This window comes from Salvelinus namaycush, chromosome 15 (assembly GCF_016432855.1).
Source record: "Salvelinus namaycush isolate Seneca chromosome 15, SaNama_1.0, whole genome shotgun sequence".
Classification (NCBI taxonomy): Eukaryota; Metazoa; Chordata; class Actinopteri; order Salmoniformes; family Salmonidae; genus Salvelinus; species Salvelinus namaycush.
The window spans coordinates 2,386,743-2,407,616 of NC_052321.1; the positions used below are offsets into that span (position 1 = coordinate 2,386,743).

At 42.4% G+C, this 20,874-nt stretch overlaps 1 protein-coding gene across 1 annotated transcript; it reads left to right on the forward strand.

The window, feature by feature from the left end:
* Positions 1 to 3,811: 3,811 nt before the first annotated feature.
* Positions 3,812 to 15,105, forward strand: LOC120060103 (YTH domain-containing family protein 2-like). Its single transcript, XM_039009183.1, has 6 exons — positions 3,812 to 4,032; positions 4,244 to 4,268; positions 5,638 to 5,717; positions 6,345 to 7,973; positions 11,931 to 11,999; positions 14,159 to 15,105. The coding sequence occupies exons 1-6, from the start codon at positions 4,006 to 4,008 to the stop codon at positions 14,180 to 14,182; spliced, it is 1,854 nt and encodes a 617-aa protein (XP_038865111.1). The 5' UTR covers positions 3,812 to 4,005; the 3' UTR covers positions 14,183 to 15,105.
* Positions 15,106 to 20,874: the final 5,769 nt, after the last annotated feature.

Here is a 20,874-nt window from a genome sequence, read left to right on the forward strand (position 1 = left end):
CTAACTGTCAAAGGGATACACAAATGAGGGCCATCCGTGACTCTGCGTGTGTGTGTGTGTGCGTGTGTGTGTGTGTGTGTGTGTGTGTGTGTGTGTGTGTGTGTGTGTGTGTGTGTGTGTGTGTGTGTGTGTGTGTGTGTGTGTGTGTGTGTGTGTGTGTGTGTGTGTGTGTGTGTGTGTGTGAGGTGAAAGTGAAAGGGTCGCTCTGCGCACCACAGACAACATTTCCACAGGCAGCGCTGCTGGCCATGTTCTGTCCTTTACGACACAGATGCCATCTTGTGGTCAGGACATGGAATGACAAGACATTGGCTACAAATAAACACATCAGGTGAAATCTGTCAAACTTTATTTCAGTTGGTGCATCATGGGAAATTGCCATTTCTCAGATGCTGAGAGTCTAATTAAATAAATAAGACGTAGACTACTGAAAATAGCAAAAAAATACACCTGTAATTGCTTTTTGTGACTGTAAATCTAAAGAATCTTCCTCAGAATTGGGTGAATTGGGTAAAAAGTATGGAGTTAGCCTTTTTTATGCCTAAAAATTCAACAACAACAAAAACATAGGGTTGTCAAAGGGTTATTCAACGGAGACAGCTTTTTACACAGATGAATGAATTGGTTTTACTTTGAAATATTTTCATAATAAAATATATATATATATATATTCCAAAGATGAAAAGGTTCGAACCATAAATGGTTACACTAGAAACAAGCCAGAAACTTTTTCCAAATGTATGGATAAAACTTTGCTTGAAATGGAAAGATTATCTTGAAAAAAGCATACAACTTCCAGTAGGCCTACAGAAATTCTGAGTTATGTGGGGAATTTAAGTAGGTCTATATCAGGGATGGGCAACATTGTTGAGGGATGGGGGCCACAGCAAATTCTGAACTCATCATGAGGGGACGCAGTGCCCGACTCGGCTGTTCCACTTTTCACACTGGACCATATTCCTTTGTTACATGGGCTACAAAAACGCCACAGGTGTAGACGCGGGACAGGGAGACGAGCTGGAGCCCTAGGGAAATTGAAGCCGAAGAGAAAACCGAACGGCGCTCTCCTACGTTCTATTGGCAAATGTCCAGTCGAGAATAAGATGGATGAACTTCGTTCGAGAGTCTCCTATGTGAGAGACTTGAACAGCTGCTATATTATATGTCTTACCGAAACGTGGCTGGATGATCACGCTATGCATGTAGTACTCCATACAGCGGCAGGATTGGATGGCGGCTCTAGGCAAATTGAAAGAAGGTGGAGTGTGTTTTTTCATAAACACCAACTGGTGTGCTGCCTCCAGTGTAAAGGAAATCTTGAGCTTTTGCTCACCTAATATAGAATACCTCATGGTAAGCTGCAGACTCTTTTATCTACCAAGAGAGTTCTCATCTGTAATTATCACGGCCATCTACATCCCCCCCACAAGCCAACACTGGCACTCAATCAACTGTATGGGGCCATAAACAAACAAGAAACCGCTCACCCAGAGGCCGCGTTTCTGGTGGGCGAAGACTTTAACGCGAGGAGACTTAAAACCGTCCTACCTCACTTCTAACAACACGTCTCCTGCACCACCAGGGCGGCGCTAAAACTCGAAACCACTTTTATTCTACCCACAGAAACGCATACAAAGCCCTCCCTCGTCCTCCCTTTGGCAAATCTGACCATGACTCCATTCTCCTGCCTACAAACAAAAGCTCAAACAGGAAGTACCAGTGATGTCCTCAATACAGAAGGTTTCGGATGAAGCAGATGCGAGATTGTTTTGCTAGTACAGACTGGGATATGTTCCCGGGATTCATCCGATAGCATTGAAGAGTTTACCACAGCATTCACGAGCTCCATTAATAAGTGCATACATGATGTCATTCCCATAGTGACCATAAGAACGTATCCAAACCAAAAACCATGGAGTACAGGCAATATCCGTGCTGGGATAAAGGCTAGAGCTATCGCTTACAAAGAACGGGACAAGGCCATGGACGGATAAAAGAAAGCCCGCTACAACCTCCGATGAGACATCAAACATGCAAAAGGAGAATATAGGAGGAAGGTGGAATCCTATTACACTGTCTCCGACACTCGTCGTGGCAGGGCTTGCAGAGGACAACGGATTACAAAGGCAAACACAGTCGTGAGTTTCCCAGCGATGCAGAACTCCCAAAAGAGCTAAATGCCTTTTATGCTGGCTTTGAGGAATATAACACTGTTCCATGAGGGAAAAACCATGTTTTCCGAATGACTGTGTGATCTCTCTCTCCGTGGCAGATGTGAGCAAAAAGTTTAAACAGGTTAACAATCACAAGGCCGCCGGGCGGAATACCAGGCCGCGTTCTCAAACATGCGCAGACCAGCTGGCAAGTATCTTCACAGACATACTGTATCTTCTTGTCCCAGTCTGTAATCCCAACATCATTCAAGCTGTCTACCAGTGTCCCTGTTCCCAAAAGCTGCAAGGTAACCTGCCTAAATGACCATCGCCCTGTAGCACTCACAACTGTAATTATGAAGTGCTTTGGAAGGCTGACACACTTCCGCCACACTGACCCTCAACACGGAGGCCCCTAAGGGGTGTATCCTTAGTCCCCTCCTGTACTCCCTGTTCACCCACAACTGCGTGGCAATGCACGACTCCAACACCATCATTAAATTTGCTGATGACACGACTGTGGTACTGGTACTTCCTGTATAGAGCTCCATTCTTGTATATTTTATTTTATTCCTCGTGTTACGTTTTTATTTTTTAAACTCTGCATCGTTGGGAAGGGCTTTTAAGATAACATTTCACTGTAAAGTCTACACCAATTGCATTCAGTGCATGTGACATTACATTTCATTTGATTTTGACCTACCATACAAAACATTACAGACTTACTTTTACTATGTTACGTCTACCCCTGAGTCCAGGTTGACTTTATATGTCCAAACTCAGAATCAAATATGGTTCACAAAAATAACATGGTTGCTGTGGTAGAACATTTATTTTGATTGCCGATTTTCTGCATTTATCAAAGTCCCATCAGTAAACCTGATTTCAGATGTGTCTATGTAAATTTAAAAACGAATAATACGTCAATAGTTATTCTTGCGAAGCATGTAAACGTTTAAATCAAACTATTATATATTAATCTGACTATTCGTGCATATAACTGTAGTGACTGACATAACAAGAGTAAAACTGCTGTTATAAACTGGGAGGTTCGAGCCCTGAATGCTGATTGGCTAACAGCCGTGGTATATCAGACCGTATACCATGGGTATGACAAACATGTATTTTTACTGCTCTAGTTACGTTGATAACCAGTTTATAATAGTAAATAAGGCACCTCGGGGGGGTTATGATATATGGCCAATATACCACGGGCTGTATCCAGGCACTCCGCCTTGCGTCACGCATAAGAACAGCCATTAGCCGTGGTATATTGGCCATATACCACAACATCTCGTGCATTATTTCTTAATTATACAACCAAATTTCGAAATTGCAACTTGTGAATTATAGTATTGTAACTCTTGACAGTAAGGTGAGACAATGACTGAGTCCCTAAAAAAAAAAACATTTATCGTTTTGGAAAATTCATCCGCGGCCCTACAAAAAGGGGGCGGTCCGCATGCCGCCAGTTGCCCATCCCTGGTCTAAGTCAATATAGCTACATTCCTAATTATGAGACAATCTCCGTTTATCTATTGTAACAATTATTACAATATGTTAAATGTCTGTTTTTCATATAGATCGCTTACCTGCATCATATAGTTCCTCCATGCCGTTGAGGGGCGCATGTTCGTCATAAATAAATGCCATCGATAAACGCAGCCGCTCAGCCATGTTGAAGAAGTCTTTCAGCGCCGAGAGAGCTAAAGGACTGCATCCCGCCATTGTGTAGATTCTAAGCTCTGTAGAGAGACAGGGGCTCTTGACTAACTCTCAATATACATTTCATACACCCTGCCGCTTAAATAAATAAAAAATATTAAAATACAAAGGCTCCAGGGAGAAAGACATGTCAGCCAGCAGCCTTCTTGAACAGGTAAAGAGAGTCACTTTATGAATATCTATCGAGGTAACCAGGATAGCTTGTTCCAGAGGCAGTGACTCTCTCTGTAGCTAGCTAACGTTAGTGCAGTAGGCCTGACCACCTGCTAAAGGACTTCACTGGTGAATATACATTTCTTCATTTATTTTTCCCTTCCTCTTTTCTCATAAATCAAACCTTCATGAATCACCTGGACCCAATCCAGAGACCGAAAGGCCAAGGAAACAAAGGTAAGCTATTGTAACATGACAAGTTTACTGTCTCTGTATGCGGATTTTTTTTTATCCCGTGTGGTGGTTTCGGAAACCCTACTCTGCGTGCGCGGATGTGATGATAGTTAGCTAGCCAGATAGCAGGCCAATCTCGCATTGCGCCCATTTCGCTTCTATAGTTGATTGGACGTGAAAAATATTCCGATAAATTGGTACTATTTAATCAGTCTTGTTTTTTTAATGACATTTACTGTCATTTGTGTGAATACACCATTGTGGATTTTGAGGCAATCCATTAGCGTTGGTAGCTAGCTTGGTAACTAACTAGCTAGCCCGCGCTACCTAGCTAGCTAACATGAGCGTCCACTGCTACATTCGCAAGTTAGCTGGCTAGGCATTTCCTAAGTCAGATGGCTAGTGGCTTGCTGGCTCATGGGTTAAATGATAGCAACTCTTTGCAATGAGTAAGTTGACAAACGAATGTGTTTGCATCAAGTTAGGCTTAAACCTCCCACGCAAACTGAACATGTTGTTAGGCTAATGTGTTGGTTAACGTTAGTTCGTTGGCTAACCTCCGTGTTTAAACGATTCTTCGCGGTCGTGAACACACTCATGAATTGCCTGCCAGTGACACGTCTTCCAGTAGCAAGTATATTGTCATATAAACCACGAAGTTGCAATGTTTCAGTTCTCTTTCAATGTTTTGAGGCAACTTTGTTTACTAGCCATGCCTGTTTTCCAGTCTGGCAATTTACTTTCAGATTCTGATTAGCTATGCCAGGACGAACTGAAACACTCTGACAAGTGTAACATTGTCATAACTACAATCACCGATATTAAATACAAATCGATTGAGTTTTCTCCTCAAGTTGTAGCTAGAAACAATATTCTACTGCACCTCATCTCACCGATATCACTGACAATTGGGTGGTTGCAACCGATTTACTGTGATAAACAGGCCGCTTCTGCATGTGTCAATTGTGCTGCAGTTACAATCTGTCAACAAAAACGTATCTAGCATTAACCGCAGCACCTCATACAACCCCTAAGGCCTAGTGTCATTTGTTTTATACGTGGTACACTATAGACCTAGCCAGCAGGAAAGATAACTCTTGTCCAACTCAACAAGTTCCATGTATTTGTTTACATCACCCATTTTTAGTGCATTAAAAACAGCATATTGTGTGGCTGTGAACTGTAGTTGTGCAATGCTAGAGATATCTCATCAAGCTTCATGACTTCCTGGCTCTTATTCTGTGTCACACTCATGACCAGCTGTGAATATCTAGGCCTGTGATTTAGTTGCATGGACTATTTCAACTTTATGCAAAAAAAAGATGTATCAAAGAGTTGTCTCTTTACATTGCTGTCTACTCCTCCTTTCCAGTGCAAAACGGAGCTGTGACCCAAAAGGTTACTTTGAATGATGATGAGTTTGAGCCTTACCTGAACCCTCAGGCCAGACAGGTGAGTACCGGTCCACTACCATCAGTTTGACTAGGCCCACACTGTTCCTAACATTTGCCTGCTTAGACTGCAGGAAAATAGCGTTCGTTCACTTAACATTTTGACACGGCCTCAGTTCTAATAGAAATGATGATGATGCTCAACAAGCTAAATTACTCATAGGTTATGATGGTAAAACTCCCACTGGTACGTTTACATTAGTCATCCATAATGGGGAGATCTCGCTGTATATCTTTACAGTGAATGACTTTTATACTGTTGCAATTCATCATGTTTTTAGCACATAGACTTCTTTCACCAATTTACTGCGTAGTCCATTTCTTTTTCTAGTTGCAGTTAAACTGTCCTTCATCTCGTTGTAACATCTGTTGTTGGGTGCCCTCAGTGGTGGGCACTTCCCAGAAAAATGGGCCATAATGGAGCCTGTATTCCTCCAGTCAAAGGAATGCCACTGTTTTCTCCTCCATAAAGCAGTTCACTGGTGTGAAGGTGGCCACAGTCGTCCTAGTCTAAGTGGCAGCCGAGGCTGACAGAGATCCAAACGAGGATGGCCATCAGATCGATGCCCTGCTTTTTGTAATGATTGAAACTGTCAGCAGGCTAACCAGGGTTTTCTTCTCTCCGCAGAGCAATGCCTATACGGCCATGTCGGACTCCTACATGCCCAGTTACTACAGCCCATCCATAGGATTCTCTTACTCCCTGAACGAGGCAGCATGGTCCACCGGTGGAGATCCTCCCATGCCTTACCTGACCTCGTATGGACAGCTGAGCAACGGGGAGCACCACTTCCTGCCTGATCCCATGTTTGGCCAGCCAGGCCCGCTGGGCAGCAACCCCTTCTTGGGCCAGCACAGTTTCAACTTCTTTCCCAGCAGTATGGACTTCTCTGCCTGGGGCAACAACAGCTCTCAGGGACAGTCTACGCAGAACTCTGGCTACAGCAGTAGCTATGCCTACGCACCCAGCTCGCTAGGTGGCGCCATGATCGACGGACAGTCCCCCTTCGCCCAGAACGAGCCCCTCAACAAGGCACCTGGCATGAACAGCTTGGACCAGGGCATGGCTGGACTTAAGATTGGTGGCGGGGACATGGGGGCCCCAAAGGTGGTGGGCTCTGGCCTCCCCAGGGGACCCCTAGGCCACAGCCAGGTTTCTGGTGGAGCTCCCAGCATGCCACTGCCCCCCGTGTCCATCGCCCCCGCTAAGCCCGCCTCCTGGGCGGACATTGCCAGCAAGCCGGCCAAGCCGCAGCCCAAGCTGAAAACCAAGGGTGGCATAGCGGGGACCAACCTGCCCCCTCCGCCCATCAAACACAACATGGACATTGGTACATGGGACAACAAGGGGACCATGCCTAAAGCGTCCACCCCCCAGCAGGCGCCTCTCCCCAGCAACGGGCAGCCGCCCAACCAAGGCTCACCTCAGCCCGGCACCATGGCCGGAGGAACCCCACAACTGCCCCTCAGCAATGGACAGTTGGTGGCCTCTTCGGCCCAGCTGGGGCAGCACCAATTCCCCCCCAACGGGCAGCTGCAGCTTTCCCAGGGCCCCCCGCCCACCAACCAGCCATCTCAGCCCACCCGCTGGGTCCCTCCACGGAACCGTGCCAACGGCTTTGGGGATGCTGTGGGTGGGGCGGGGCAGTCGCCCCCCAACTCGGGTTTGGGTGGGGTGCTGGTGCCCTCGGAGCCCCACCCGGTGCTGGAGAAGCTGCGCCTGGTCAACAACTACAACCCCAAAGACTTTGACTGGAATCTCAAGCAGGGCCGTGTGTTCATCATCAAGAGCTACTCAGAGGACGACATCCACCGCTCCATCAAGTACAACATCTGGTGTAGCACAGAGCACGGCAACAAGCGGCTGGACGCCGCCTACCGCTCTCTGGGCGCCAAGGGCCCCCTCTACCTGCTCTTCAGCGTCAACGGCAGTGGCCACTTTTGCGGCGTGGCGGAGATGCGTTCGCCCGTGGACTACAATACCTGCGCCGGCGTGTGGTCGCAGGACAAGTGGAAGGGGCGCTTTGACGTGCGCTGGATCTTTGTTAAGGACGTTCCCAACAGCCAGCTGCGGCACATCCGCCTGGAGAACAACGAGAATAAGCCAGTCACCAACTCGCGGGACACACAGGAAGTGCCTCTGGACAAGGCACGGCAGGTGCTGAAGATCATCGCCGGCTACAAGCACACCACCTCCATCTTTGACGACTTCTCCCACTACGAGAAGCGCCAAGAGGAGGAGGACTGTGTGAAAAAGGTAAAGGCCTGCCCTTCGCCCATCTGGGGAAACAAATAGGCCCTACATCTTGGGTTGTGTGCTTGGGGAGTGGCATGGGAAGCCATGGGTGTGTTCGCAAAGGTTTTGACAGCAAAAAATCCAGTTGACGAGTGCAATAGTTGAAAAAGATTATCAGTCGTTATGTATGTGGTCATCTTACAACGTGCCATTCCTACAGAGAATGTGGATATGCCAGAAACAAAGTTCAGTAACTTCCAAGTTATAATATTAAAAATAAGTTAATAAAACAAAAAAATCATGTGCGATTTATTATATCACATGGATTTGTGATTTACGAATGCTGACCTCAGTGTTGATTGGGTGTGTCCATATGAAATGTAATGGGTATTAACCATTCGGTATCCAATTGATGATCAATGTGACATTTTTTAAATTTTATTTTTGTCTTTGTGGAAATGTGTCCCCATTTGTGTATTGGGAATTGATGCATTTGTTACTGTTATTTGGGACATTTTTCAGATGCTTGGTCTACCAAATCAATGGTCTAATTATAGAGGCGACTGTATGTCACCATATCAGTCCCTCCAGGATTCCACAGTGTTGTTTTGTGATGGCTGATTCTGCTGTGACTGACACTTTGCATGGCAATTTGCAATGACTGGTGGCAAAACTTTGACATGTTGCTTTATTAAGCCATTTTATGTGGCAAACGTGAGGTGATTGGTTGACATTGTGAGCCCTCGCATAATATGTGATAGTTGATCTTGCCAAAAATTCAGCGCTCGCAAAAATCCTGGAGGGAATGCCTTATACAATTTTAAAAGGGGAAGTGGAAAGGTTTTTGCAGGAGTCATGTAAACAAACCCTTGTGATCACCAAGATGCATTTTATCATTGACCTTTTTTTTATATTGACTCCCAAAATGTTTAGAATATTCATAATTATGCTCCGACCTCTACGTCATCTTATCCAAAACATAACCCTCATTCTTGACTGAGGCTTCTGTTCACATTATGAAATGTATGTTTACATCGGTCCTTCAGTCAAAAAGAATGTGGATGCCTGCTTGTTGAATCTCGTTCCAAAATCATGGGCATTAATATGGAGTTGGTCCCCCCCCCCTTTCCTGCTATAACAGCCTCCACTGTAATGGGAAGGCTTTCCTCTAGCTCTTGGAACATTTCTGTGGGGACTTGCTTCCAATCAGCCACGTGCATTAGAGGTTGGGGCTGATAATGGGCGATTAGACCTGGCTCGCAGTCAGCATTCCAATTCATCCCAAAGGTGTTCGGTGGGGTTGAGGTCAGGGCTCTGTGCAGGCCAGTCAAGTTCTTCCACACCACATCAATCGCAACCAGCCATTTCTGTATGGAACTCGCTTTGTGCACGGGAGCATTGTCATGATGAAACAGGAAAGGGCCTTCCCCAAACTGTTTCCACAAAGTTCGTCGTACAGAATCTTCAAGAATGTCATTGTATGCTGTAGCGTTAAGATTTCCCTTCACTTGATCGAAGGGGCCTAGCCCAGACCATTATTCCGCCTCCACCACCAAACTTTACAGTTGGCACTATGCATTTGGGTAGGTAGCATTCTCCTGGCATCCGCCAAACCCAGATTTGTCCGTCGGACTGCCAGATGGTGACGTACGCGTCATCACTCCAGAGAACTCGTTTTCCCTGCTCCGGAGTCCAATGGCGGCGCCCTTTACACCACTCCAGCCGATGCTTGGCATTGCACTTGGTGATCTTAGGTTTGTGTGCGGCTGCTCGGCCATGGAAACCCATTTCATGAAGCTCCCGACTAACAGATATTGTGCTGATGTTGCTTCTAGTGGCAGTTTGGAACTCGGTAGTGAGTGTCGCAACTGAGGACAGATGATTTTTACACACTTCAGCACTCGCCGGTCCCGTTCTGTAATCTTGTGTGGCCTACCACTTCACGGCTGAGCCGTTCTTGCTCCTAGACGTTTCCACTTCACAATAACAGCCCTTCCAGTTGACCGGGCCAGCTCTAGCAGGGCAGAAATTTGACGAACTGACTTGTTGGAAAGGTGGCATCCTATGATGTTGAAAGTCACTGAGCTGTTCAGGCCACTCTGCTGCCAATATTTGTCTATGGAGATTGCATGGCTGTGTGCTCGTTTACATTTTTTATTTTTTTTATACACCTGTAAGCAACTGTTGTCTGAAATAGCCGAATCCACTGATTTTGATGGTGTCCACATACTTTTGTATACATACTGTATGTTAATTATTTGGTGTTGGGAACAAATACTTGCTCAATGTACCAACGTCTACACAGCCGTGCAACATGTTTTGAAAATGCTATATTGAAGCACACGTTAGCAAAAGCCATCTAATTAGGATGATAGTCTGTAGCAGGGGTATTTAAACCTTTACCCCACAAGGTCTGGGCTACTCATGCTTTTCTATCTCAGAATTCATTGACCTGGTGTCCCAGGTCTAAATCAGAATGGGAGGGAGCAGTACAACTGGTTTTAAGGTCCAAATATAAATTTGACGTGTTTTATACGTTTTTGGCTCTGGTTCTGACTGGAGCTGTGTTCATCATAGTGATTATTGTTAGAGTTAGAGCTAAAGTGAGTATCTGTATTACCGACCTGTTTTTATACAGACCAGAGTGCTTGTTTGTCACCTCTGAGAAGACGAAGCATCTTTCCTTACATCGTAACAGGCCTAGTTATTGGGTTATATTTGACAGTCTTTCGCTTAATAATACTCTGTTGGAACGGCATGTCTCAATGACGTCGCAAATTTGATTTCTGCCTCGTGTTTCCTTCAATCTTATTTCAGTGGAAGCTCAAACCATGCTTCTTACATAGTGGTATGCAATGACAAATGTATTTTCTAAAGTAACTGTCTTAGTGAAAATCTCACAAAGTTCCTATTCTGTTAACCCCTATCCAAATAATGTGGTTGACTCATCCTATGCTTTTATTTGTGGCCTAAACATAAATGGAATAAACCCCTACAAAACCCCACCTCTAACTTGTATCTCAAACAGTAAAAAAAAAAACACTGCATTGAGGATAATGTAATCCCCTTAAGGAGGATGAGCTGGCCAATCTGCGGTATACACCATTCTGTTGGGGTACGCCCACACCATTCCAACACAGACAATTGCAATTAATTCACTCGTAATATTTCATAGCAATCTGGAAACACTGGACGGTTACTTTAGAGGCGTAGCGTCCTTTTCCATCAGTATATCCACATTGCATGACTGAGGCTGTGCGCGAAACAAGGTCTGCATTATTTACTGCTGCAAGGAAACTGCTTTGCACCTGGGGGTATTTCACATTATACAACATGTGTTTCTAATCCTGAATGCTGATTGGTTAAAACCGCGTTCCAGCCGGTGTCTATTCCACAAGTTACCACCGGCTAAATCTATGATGTTAAAATACCTATTTACTCTGTTGCATCTGCTCTGCACCTGGTGGTGTTTTAACAGCAAACTCCCCGTACATATTCTGAAAAGACTCCATATTTACTGGCTGTCGAATATAAACATATCACTGCGTTAACTACTGCTTCCTCTTATCTAGACAATCAAGAGATCTGTGTTTTGTCTTTAGTTTTGTGGTTAACACATTGATGCAAGTTGGTGATTTACCACTGGATACTGACTGGAATTTGTATAATATTAACATGCCTTTTCGTGGTCCGAGGAGAACTGAGAGGCATGTGCACAAGAGAGAAAGGCGGGATACTGACAGTTCAAATGACCAATGATCTTTGTGGTATAACTTACCAATGAAGTAAAATGTTAATGTTTTGGTGATCATTTTTGATTTTGTGATTTCAATTGTAATGTTTAATCTGTAGCCACTTCAATACCTGAGTCCACTTACTGTAAATCAATTAAGTTGTTGATGCATGTATGCCCAAGATTGAAGGTTTTCCCTTTCATGTTTTGTTCCAAACTAAAGCCTGATGATGTTCTGTTACCAGGTGGAGGTCCAGGGTAGCGAGCCGTACCCCAGTAACCCCAACCCCAGCAGGAGTCATTACAGACTTCAGGTAATGACCTAGCCACCACTTATTGCTATTGTAATAGCCTAACCTTAGTGTGGAATTAGTCTCCATTAGGTGTACTCCGTAGAGGCTCCACAACCGCTTCGAGACCACTGCACAGAGATTTTGGTTCATGCCATCATTTTGTGACTTTACGTTAGTGTCGGTGAGGTTTATTTACGGAGAACACTTGGTGGAGTGTAAACCCAGTCTAACAAGCCTGCTACATTAGATGTCACTTTTGCAATTCATTTCAATAAATGGTCCTCTGGTTCTATTTACAAGAATTCTACACGTAGCTTGATAAAGTGGCTTACTCTGGTCAAAAAGTATGTGTCTGGTGTAGCATCTAAAATCCTACTGTTTTTCTGCTCTTCTTGTCAGACTGACACCTTAAGGACCGCACTGACCATACGATTTTTAACCACATTATGCCACAATTTTGCAGCCTCAAGACAAATGTCCACGTCGTGGGCAAATTCTTAGGTTGTAAACGATTGTCGGAAGTCTTTGCTTGTTCCGTGTGACAGGATCTAGGTCTGACTATTTTTTTTAAAATACCACTAAGTGCGATCGTAGGCGCCGACAAAGTTCTTGCGCTGTCTTTATCACGAAGTGTGACTTGTTACAAGCCGATCCCGGTGACTGACCGACAGGTACACGTCTGAAACAGGTGTTGTGCCGAAACCCCCCGCCCCTTCGCGTGAACGCACACACACTCAATTCTTCATTGCTGTGACTTGCTTCCTTTTTGAGATTTATGTTCTTCACTCCGTTGTCGCCTATATTTCACTGATCTGAGTAGCAGAAGCATTTTTTTTATGTGTCCTTCAAGGCAGCTGTCAAAATGATCAAGTTTGGCTGTGTTTCTTTCTTTCTTTCTTTTTTTTTAGCGGTTTGATCGCGGGAGAGGCACTAGTAATGTCTGCAGTTTTGGCTATTATGTTTTCAAGTGTATTAGTCTTGAAATAAATCTCTTTGCTAAAATTCGTCATCTCTCCCATGTCTTATTCGACTAGTAGTTGTTCTGGAATGTTTGCTTGCCTACATTGTACTCCCTCTGTTTAGTATAATACACATACATTAATTATTCATTTTGGTTGCCTATCCTGACGTGCAGTTTGTTCTATAAAGTATTTGACTCTAGTGACAAAATTTAAGGACATTTAAGGATTTCGGCAGGCAAGAAAATGGCCTTGCCGAAATCCCTTAATTTTCCTTAATTTTGTCAATAGAGTCAAATACTTTCTATAGAACAAACTGAACGTCAGGATAGGCATCCAAAATTAATGTATTGCGCCACTCGGGAGCCAACCTGTAAAGTAAAAAATATCAATTGTAAAATACAGATACCCCAAAAAAACTACTTGCGTAGTACTTTAAAGTATTTTTACTGAAGTACTTTACACCACTGCAAATGGCCCATTTCTCTCAACGGATGAGCATTGCAAATGTCTGAAAAGGTGGTCAGAACTGAATGTAGTAGGCTAGGTCCCCCAAAGTTTTTTATTTTATTTATTTATTTTACCTTTTTTTATCACTGGGAAATCTGGAACATTATTGGGGTGAAATCTGTTCCCAAGTATTCCCACCCCAAAAATGTTTAAAAAAATTTAAATTATGATCTTTATTACATTGAAAAAATATATATTTTTGGGGCTTAGTTGTGGTCAATTTGTAGTGTACAAAGTACTGTAATTATGTTCCGGTCACCCGATTTAAAAAATAATAATAATAATAATAATAATTATAATAATAATAATTATAATAATAATAAAAATATATATTATTTTTATAAATACGCTCTGACAAATCGTCCCACAGCTGAATCTACTTGCCTTCCTGTGTTGTAGGCTATACATATCCTGTTTATTCATGTAGAACTATTCTGCTGGACTGTTGGGACCTGGCGGTAGGGAGATATGCTTGGCTTGGTACCAGTAGATATGGGTTCTCAGTGTGGTGGAAACTTTATTTATTTTTTAATTCTGTTTTTAAATATTATGTGAAGAACCACAACCTCTACTCTTACATCCATTGATGTGAGCATGGTAATTATGTATGATCTGAAACATTTTGTTTTACTGAATTACTTTGGAACTCTGAAGTCTTGTGTGTTTTGATGCAAGTACCCAAACTGAACTCTTGTTTTCTGTGTCCCACAGGAACGCCAAGGACGTGTCAAGTAACAGTCACTGCTTTGGGCAAAAGACTGCAATGGCCCCTCTTTTCCCTTTCTACCCCCATCACATTCAGATATTTCAAGAAATTCTAAATGGGGTAAAAATTAACCAAGGGCACACAAAAAAAACGAAATGAAGACTTTCTTGATTTCTTTTTACTTTAAAAGACTGACTTCGAACTTGTAGTAAAATAAAAAGAAATTATTATTCATAGGACTACAACTTTAATGCATAGCATCCTTAGGTGAACCCCCCCCATTCCACAACATATGCTTTTTTTTCTTACTCATATGCTCCCCCCTCCCCCGCCTGTTTTTACAGTCTGAAAACAAGTCTGTAATTCTTCTCATGCAAAATTCTAGTGGACATTTTTTGTGTCATCTACTACGGCTACTATTAGTGGCCAGAAGTCCATGCGGGTCATTATGTAAACTTCCTCCTCCTGTGGGAGATTAAATCATCCAATCAGGACGCAGAGGGTGGGGGGGGAGTCTCCTCAGTGGATATTTGTTGTAGTGGGTCCCATCATCGGTTCCTTCAAGAAGTTTCTTTTTCATATGCTTCCATCTGTTTATAAAGAAGAACTAAAACAAATGATTGAGATGACCTTGTTTATTTTTTTGTGTTGGCAGAGTGTATGGGGGGGGGGTGGCGGTGAAAGCAAAAAGATTTGTTACGTTTAGCCTTGGTCATTGTATAATTTTATGTACAATTGTACAAAATTGGGCTATGTTTGCAGTCTTAAGAACTTATTTGCCCTCCTTTCTTGGACTGGTTTATTATTAATGTTTTTATTGGCTGCTTTCCTCCCGCCATTTTTGTTTCCTCTTCCTTCCGTTTTCTTAAAGACCGCGTCGACGCGAGTGGCCTTGCCCCCATTCTTTCTATTAATCAGTTCAAAGTAATAAATGTCGTATACTCAGCAAGAACTCGTGTGCATTCCCCTTGTTTGACTGTAAGCACTTTTCATGCTGTGCATCCTTTTTCAGATTTTTTTTTTTAAGGGTAACTTTTATTTGGTAAGGAAGCCATACCCCCCCCCCCCCACACACACACACTTAATTCTACCCCAAACATCCCTCTTTTACTACTAACCACTACTATCTCTTTCCACTGCCTGCTCTATCATAACACCACCACCCTTGCAGAATGTCAATGTTGGTGAAAACACTACTGGCTTTTCTCTGTGGTATAATAATAAAGTCAATCTTGCTATTTTCTCTTCTTGTAACTCAGCTGCGGGGGTGTTGGTAAGGGCTGCTTTGTTAAGCTGTTATTAGACCCGCATACTCTTGAGTGGTGTCAGTAGGTGTTTGCAATGTGCAGCTGTGTTCTTGCTTGTGATCTTTTCACCGTGCTGAACTCTGCATCAACAACTACTAGATCTTGGGTCACTGTCAAGTATGTTACTGTTGAAACAGGCGGGTGGCATTGTAGAGAATTTCTGCCTACAATTGGATATTTCAGGCAAGTGAGATTTGGATTTTGTAATTGGTGATGCTGAACATGTAGGCCTATATTTATGACTGCATCTTGCTGTTTTTAAATATGTTTGAAACAACCTGTATAGCATTAGCACAGACGTGAGAAACACGCTGTCCATATCTTGAATTCACTTCGGTGCAGTGTCACTCAACACGCATGCTTACGATAATCGGAATGCTATGTCTTGTCACTGACGTTATGGCCCAAAAATTAGACCTCATGTAGCTTATGGCATATTTACAGTACTTCAAATACTGTGAAAATATATCCATCTCACTGATCCATGAGCAACATTGCCAGGTTGACCAATCCATTTCTTTCAAATCAAGGTCTGGGCCCCCAAGATAGCATATGAATGCATCATAAGCGATGGCAAAATGCAGGAAATTAGCTTTACCGGTCGACTTTGGGCACATAAATGGTCCAACTCTTTCTCAAGTTTCTAACAGAAATGGGGTGTACCTTTTTGGTGGTTCATTGTGTCATTCTGGCCTTGCGCACTGCAACTGACACAGTTTGTTAGCTAAACTAGCCACTTGTAGCTAGCCAGTAACTCCTCCAGTATGTGTTGACCTTATTTCACAGGATTTGAATTTGGACAGCTGTAGAGATCAGTAAGAAATGGTATCTTCTGCCGCAAAGTGTTTTATTCATACATTTTTGTTTTTAGGTATTAAATGACCTGGTATGATGGTGCATCGATCAGTTTTAAGGTTTAAAACCTTTGTTTTTGCCCAACGTTTTTAAAGTAACTGGCCAGTGATTCCAGATTTCTATGAAATATGAGTGAAATTGTTTTCAAGCAGCTTTTCTGTGTTGGTACGGGGTGGGCGTATACCCCGGTGATTAAAAATATAAATGGGAGTATAGTGTTGATTGGCCAGCTCATCCTCAGTAGGATGACAACATTTTAAGGAAATGGCAAGTTATATATTGTCTTTTTGAGATACATTTTTTTTTTTGTTGAACACTTTAAAATTGTATGCTTTGGTCACAAGTATTGAATGGGTCAACAACTATTTGGGTATGTGTTAACTTTTAAAGTGTTATTTTCACTGGACTGTTACTTTAAAACTGCAAAATGTTTGCTTAACCTCCTGGCAAAATGTGGTAGAGTAGCAGGAAATCAGCTTTAGAACTCATTATCCTTGCAGATTTCATGACCTGACGAACTAAAGCTATTCTGGGGGCAAAAGGAGGGAGGGGGTGGTACTCAATATTAGGAAGGTGTTCTTAATGTTTTGTACACTCAGTGTACAGAATTTCGCATATTGTCACTGCATTGCTTCGCAACGTGAGTCCCGTTTTATGTAGTTTAGGTGACATCAACAGGATACTGATGAGGAATCTGAAAATTTAAGAAATATCTTTGTCAGAGGATAGATACTGCTCAGACCACCTATTCATCCATCAACTCACGCGTCAGAGACTGCTTGAAGCCTTCAACACTTTCTGATGTAAGTCTATTTGGTTGTGTTTTGCACAGGCAGACCATTTCTGATTGGCAAAATATCATACTTGGACTGCCGCTCTAACCACAGCCTTTGTGTGCATTATGTTGAAACGTCTTATTTTCAGACGAGCACATTTACCGCAATTGCATTCCCTTGTTCCGAAGCAGAGCAATGCGCCCGTGGGGGATTTTAAAGCCCTGAACGACGCCTGACAGAAGGCTCTTCCAGGCAGCGTGCCGCCCCAAGACCGGCGCCATTCTTAGCAAGCTAACTCTGCTAGCTAGTCTTGTAAGCTAGATAGTCATCAATGCTGGTTGGTAGTTTGTACAACTGATGTGTGTAATTCTGTGACACTTCATGTTTTATTTATATTTACAGAGTGGGTGAGCTCCAATCCTGACAGGCTGATCAGATTCCCTTTCGGTCTCAGCACTGGATCAGATTCCTTAGCAGCCCCCTGAAGCTGATAAGTCAGGATGCTGCCTTGTATGATATTTCATGAGCAAAGCACCTAGCAGTCAAAGGGCCTTATTGGCTGATGCATATTATCCCACTGGATCAAATATGCATCTGCCTATAAGGCACTTTGACTGTTAAGAGCTTTGCTCATGAAATATCATACAAGGAAGCATCCTAACTTCAGTCTTTGAGGCTGCTATTTGAATCTGATCAGCCTGTCACGAATGGAGCTCATCCACTTCTGAAATGTTAAATATATGCTACAAAAAAATAAATTATACACATCACTTATGCAAGCTAACAACCAGCATAGATGACTATCTAGTTAGTTAGCTCACAAGACTTGCTGTACAAGTTACCTTGCTAAGCAGCCCCTCTTCGATTGGCTCTGGTCTTAGGAGTGGCATGCAGCCTGTGATACGGGCCGTCAGACAAGCTTCGTTTAGGGCTTAAATGCCCCACAAGCTTCTATCTCATAGAAAATGGCGGGTGAGCTAGATATATATATAATGGCCACTGGGAGGCGACAAACATTTATTTTAGTCTGTCAGTGTCAGTGCTCATATCTTAAACCACACAATAAAGACAAAATCTTAGCTTCTTCCCAACAGGCAAGGTGGTTGTCTCGTCTTCTGCTGTCGGATGAGGATAACTGCTCCTACTGAGTCTACTAGAGGGCTTTTTTGTCCCTCTATTTCTGTCAGTCTTTATTCCTTCTCTCTGTCTTTATTTTAGCTACACGTGCACCTCTTTTTCTCATAGGTTATATCATTTTATTTGGTTGAATATTTCCTCATAGGGCCTCTCTTTTGTTACAATTTCCAGGGTGGTGTTGGTTAGGTGTGTGTTCTCAAATCATTCAGTGTAAAAATAAACCATGCTGTCTTTTATTTGTTAAATTGTGACAATTGTGTCGTACATCATGACACAGAAAAAAAAATCACACTTTATCTACATAGCCAACCCTTCCAACAAAGAACCATACATCTCTGCTTTGGAAAATGTGGGTGTTATAATAGGTCTATATTTACCACGGCTAAGGGCTGTTCTTAGGCTGGATAAAGCCATTAGCCGTGGTATGTTGTCCATATACTACAAACCCAGAGGTTCATTATTGCTATTATAAACTGGTTATTATAAACCAACATAATTAGAACAGTAAAAATACATGTTTTGTCATACCCATGGTATATGGTCTGATATACCATAGCTTTCAGCCAATCAGCGTTCGGGGCTCAAACCACCCAGTTTATAACTAGATTTTTTTTACTAGAATTATAAACTGGGTGGTTGGAGCCCCGAGTGCTGATTGGCTGAAAGCTATGGTATATCAGACCGTATACCACAGGTATGACAAAACATGTATTTTTGCTGTTCTAATTATGTTGGTAACCAGTTTATAATAGCAATAAGGAACCTCTGGGTTTGTGGTATATGGCCAGTATACCACCGCTAACGGCTGTGTCCAAGCACTCCACATTGCGTTGTGTGGAGAATAGCCTTTAGCGGTGTTATATTTGCCATTTACCGGCACCCCCTTGGGCCTTATTGCTTAATTATAGGTTTATATAGTCAATATGAATAATCCAGTCTTGACATTCCATACAGACTATAAATAAAATAGACAATACATTTCCATGCCAGTTGAGCATTCTGGAGACTGCAGTTAATTTATAGGCTAAAATACAAAATCAGTAGCCTAATCATCTGAAGATGAAATCCCAAGTATAGTTCTTCAGTTGAAGGGTCTATTATTCTGAAATAAATTGTAGGCTACTGGAAACCGTATAAAAACCTATTTCCTGTTTGGACAATATTGAATATAATAGGCTATTTTTATAACATACAGGCCTACATTGTACATTATTATTATTTAAAAAAATAATGTGGTTATGAAATTGTTTTAAATTACTCAGGAGCATTATTATTTGTACTTTGTAATACAAGGTCAGGTTAAGCATATTTTATGGCTGTTTTGTTAGATCGTTCCTTTCGTGCTCAGCCACCACCACACGTGCTGCACCTGATTATAATAAAGGCATCCATCTACTTCTTTATTACGCTTCGCCATGTCTAAACCCGACCCCAGTTTACATCTCAAAATTGTTACTTAGTTATTTCGCTTCTTGTCAGCATAGGCCTAAGCGTGATACCATTTTGATGTTTAGATTCAGTAGCCTAAGGAATTGTTCTTTCTGAAAAAGTTTTTCACAAACAAACAAAAAAGATAGTTTGATTTGAGGGTACGTTATAGGAGAACTGAGAATATGGTTCTCCAATATATTCTCTTAAACTGTACTGAAATATATTATTATTTAGGGCAATTTAAGTGATTTTAAACGTCACACTTTTCTCTTATGTTTTATCACAAATTCGACAAAGCTATAGTCCTATCGTCATTTTCGTCATGATGTGCTCTGATGATGCACTTCTGGGCTAGGCTACTTCTTCGAAAGTAAATTTTAAAGACACTATTAGGCTACCTATTGACCTTGATGTCATATTTTCAATTTAATTAGGTTTACATTAATCCAATAGCCCTAACTCATCTTTCTCTACACGCTGGGCATTTTTTTTAATGGCTGTAACCTATATGTACTAAGTGTGCACCACAAAATATGTTATATTTGTGGCCTATGTGTAGGGTACTTGTATTTTTGCTTTTTGCCTGTTCTTTTAATTTGAATCAGCAAATTATGGTCCCCTGCCCCATGAGACCTTATCTTCAAATGCCATCCCTTTAGTTTTGCATTGGGGAGGGAAAGGCTTTAATTCTGCCATATAGGGCTGACAATCAGTTGGCCCAGTGTGCTGTGTCAATAGGCCTAATAATTTATTTCCACTTTTGCATGATCCATTTTCAACAATACACCCAAAACATCCAATCTGCTGCATTTATTGTCAGAAAGCCGACGTTAAATATCCCCGCCTCGTCCCTCCTAAAAGAGCAGACCGTCGTTACGACAAAAGGGCCTTTATCCTTTTTATGCAGTTTTTTTTCTTCCGCCATAATCATCGGTCAACTGCTTACCACATCAAGGGGTCAATACCAGTGACACCTTATTGTCCTCTGTTTATTCTATTGTCCTTTCAACAGTGTTTGTAACATGCATAATGAAGTCTAGGCTGAACACGTGGGCCTGTTTCCCGCCTTTATCTCTCGCAACAGGGCGTCTCTATGGATTCTAGAAAAAAGTAGGTCCATTAGGCGATTAGACGGGCTAATATTTACGTAAACCTCCGTTTAATTTTTTTTTTGTGAAATCGTTTCCCTATGTATTTATTAACCTGCTTACCATT

What these genes read in the sequence shown, in the direction of transcription:
- LOC120060103 (XM_039009183.1), top strand. Translation starts at nt 4,006, where the DNA reads ATGTCAGCCAGCAGCCTTCTTGAACAG. An exon ending in CCAGCAGCCTTCTTGAACAG is followed by an intron (nt 4,033 to 4,243) that starts GTAAAGAGAGTC and finishes GACCCAATCCAG; the next exon opens with AGACCGAAAGGCCAAGGAAA. An exon ending in GAAAGGCCAAGGAAACAAAG is followed by an intron (nt 4,269 to 5,637) that starts GTAAGCTATTGT and finishes CCTCCTTTCCAG; the next exon opens with TGCAAAACGGAGCTGTGACC.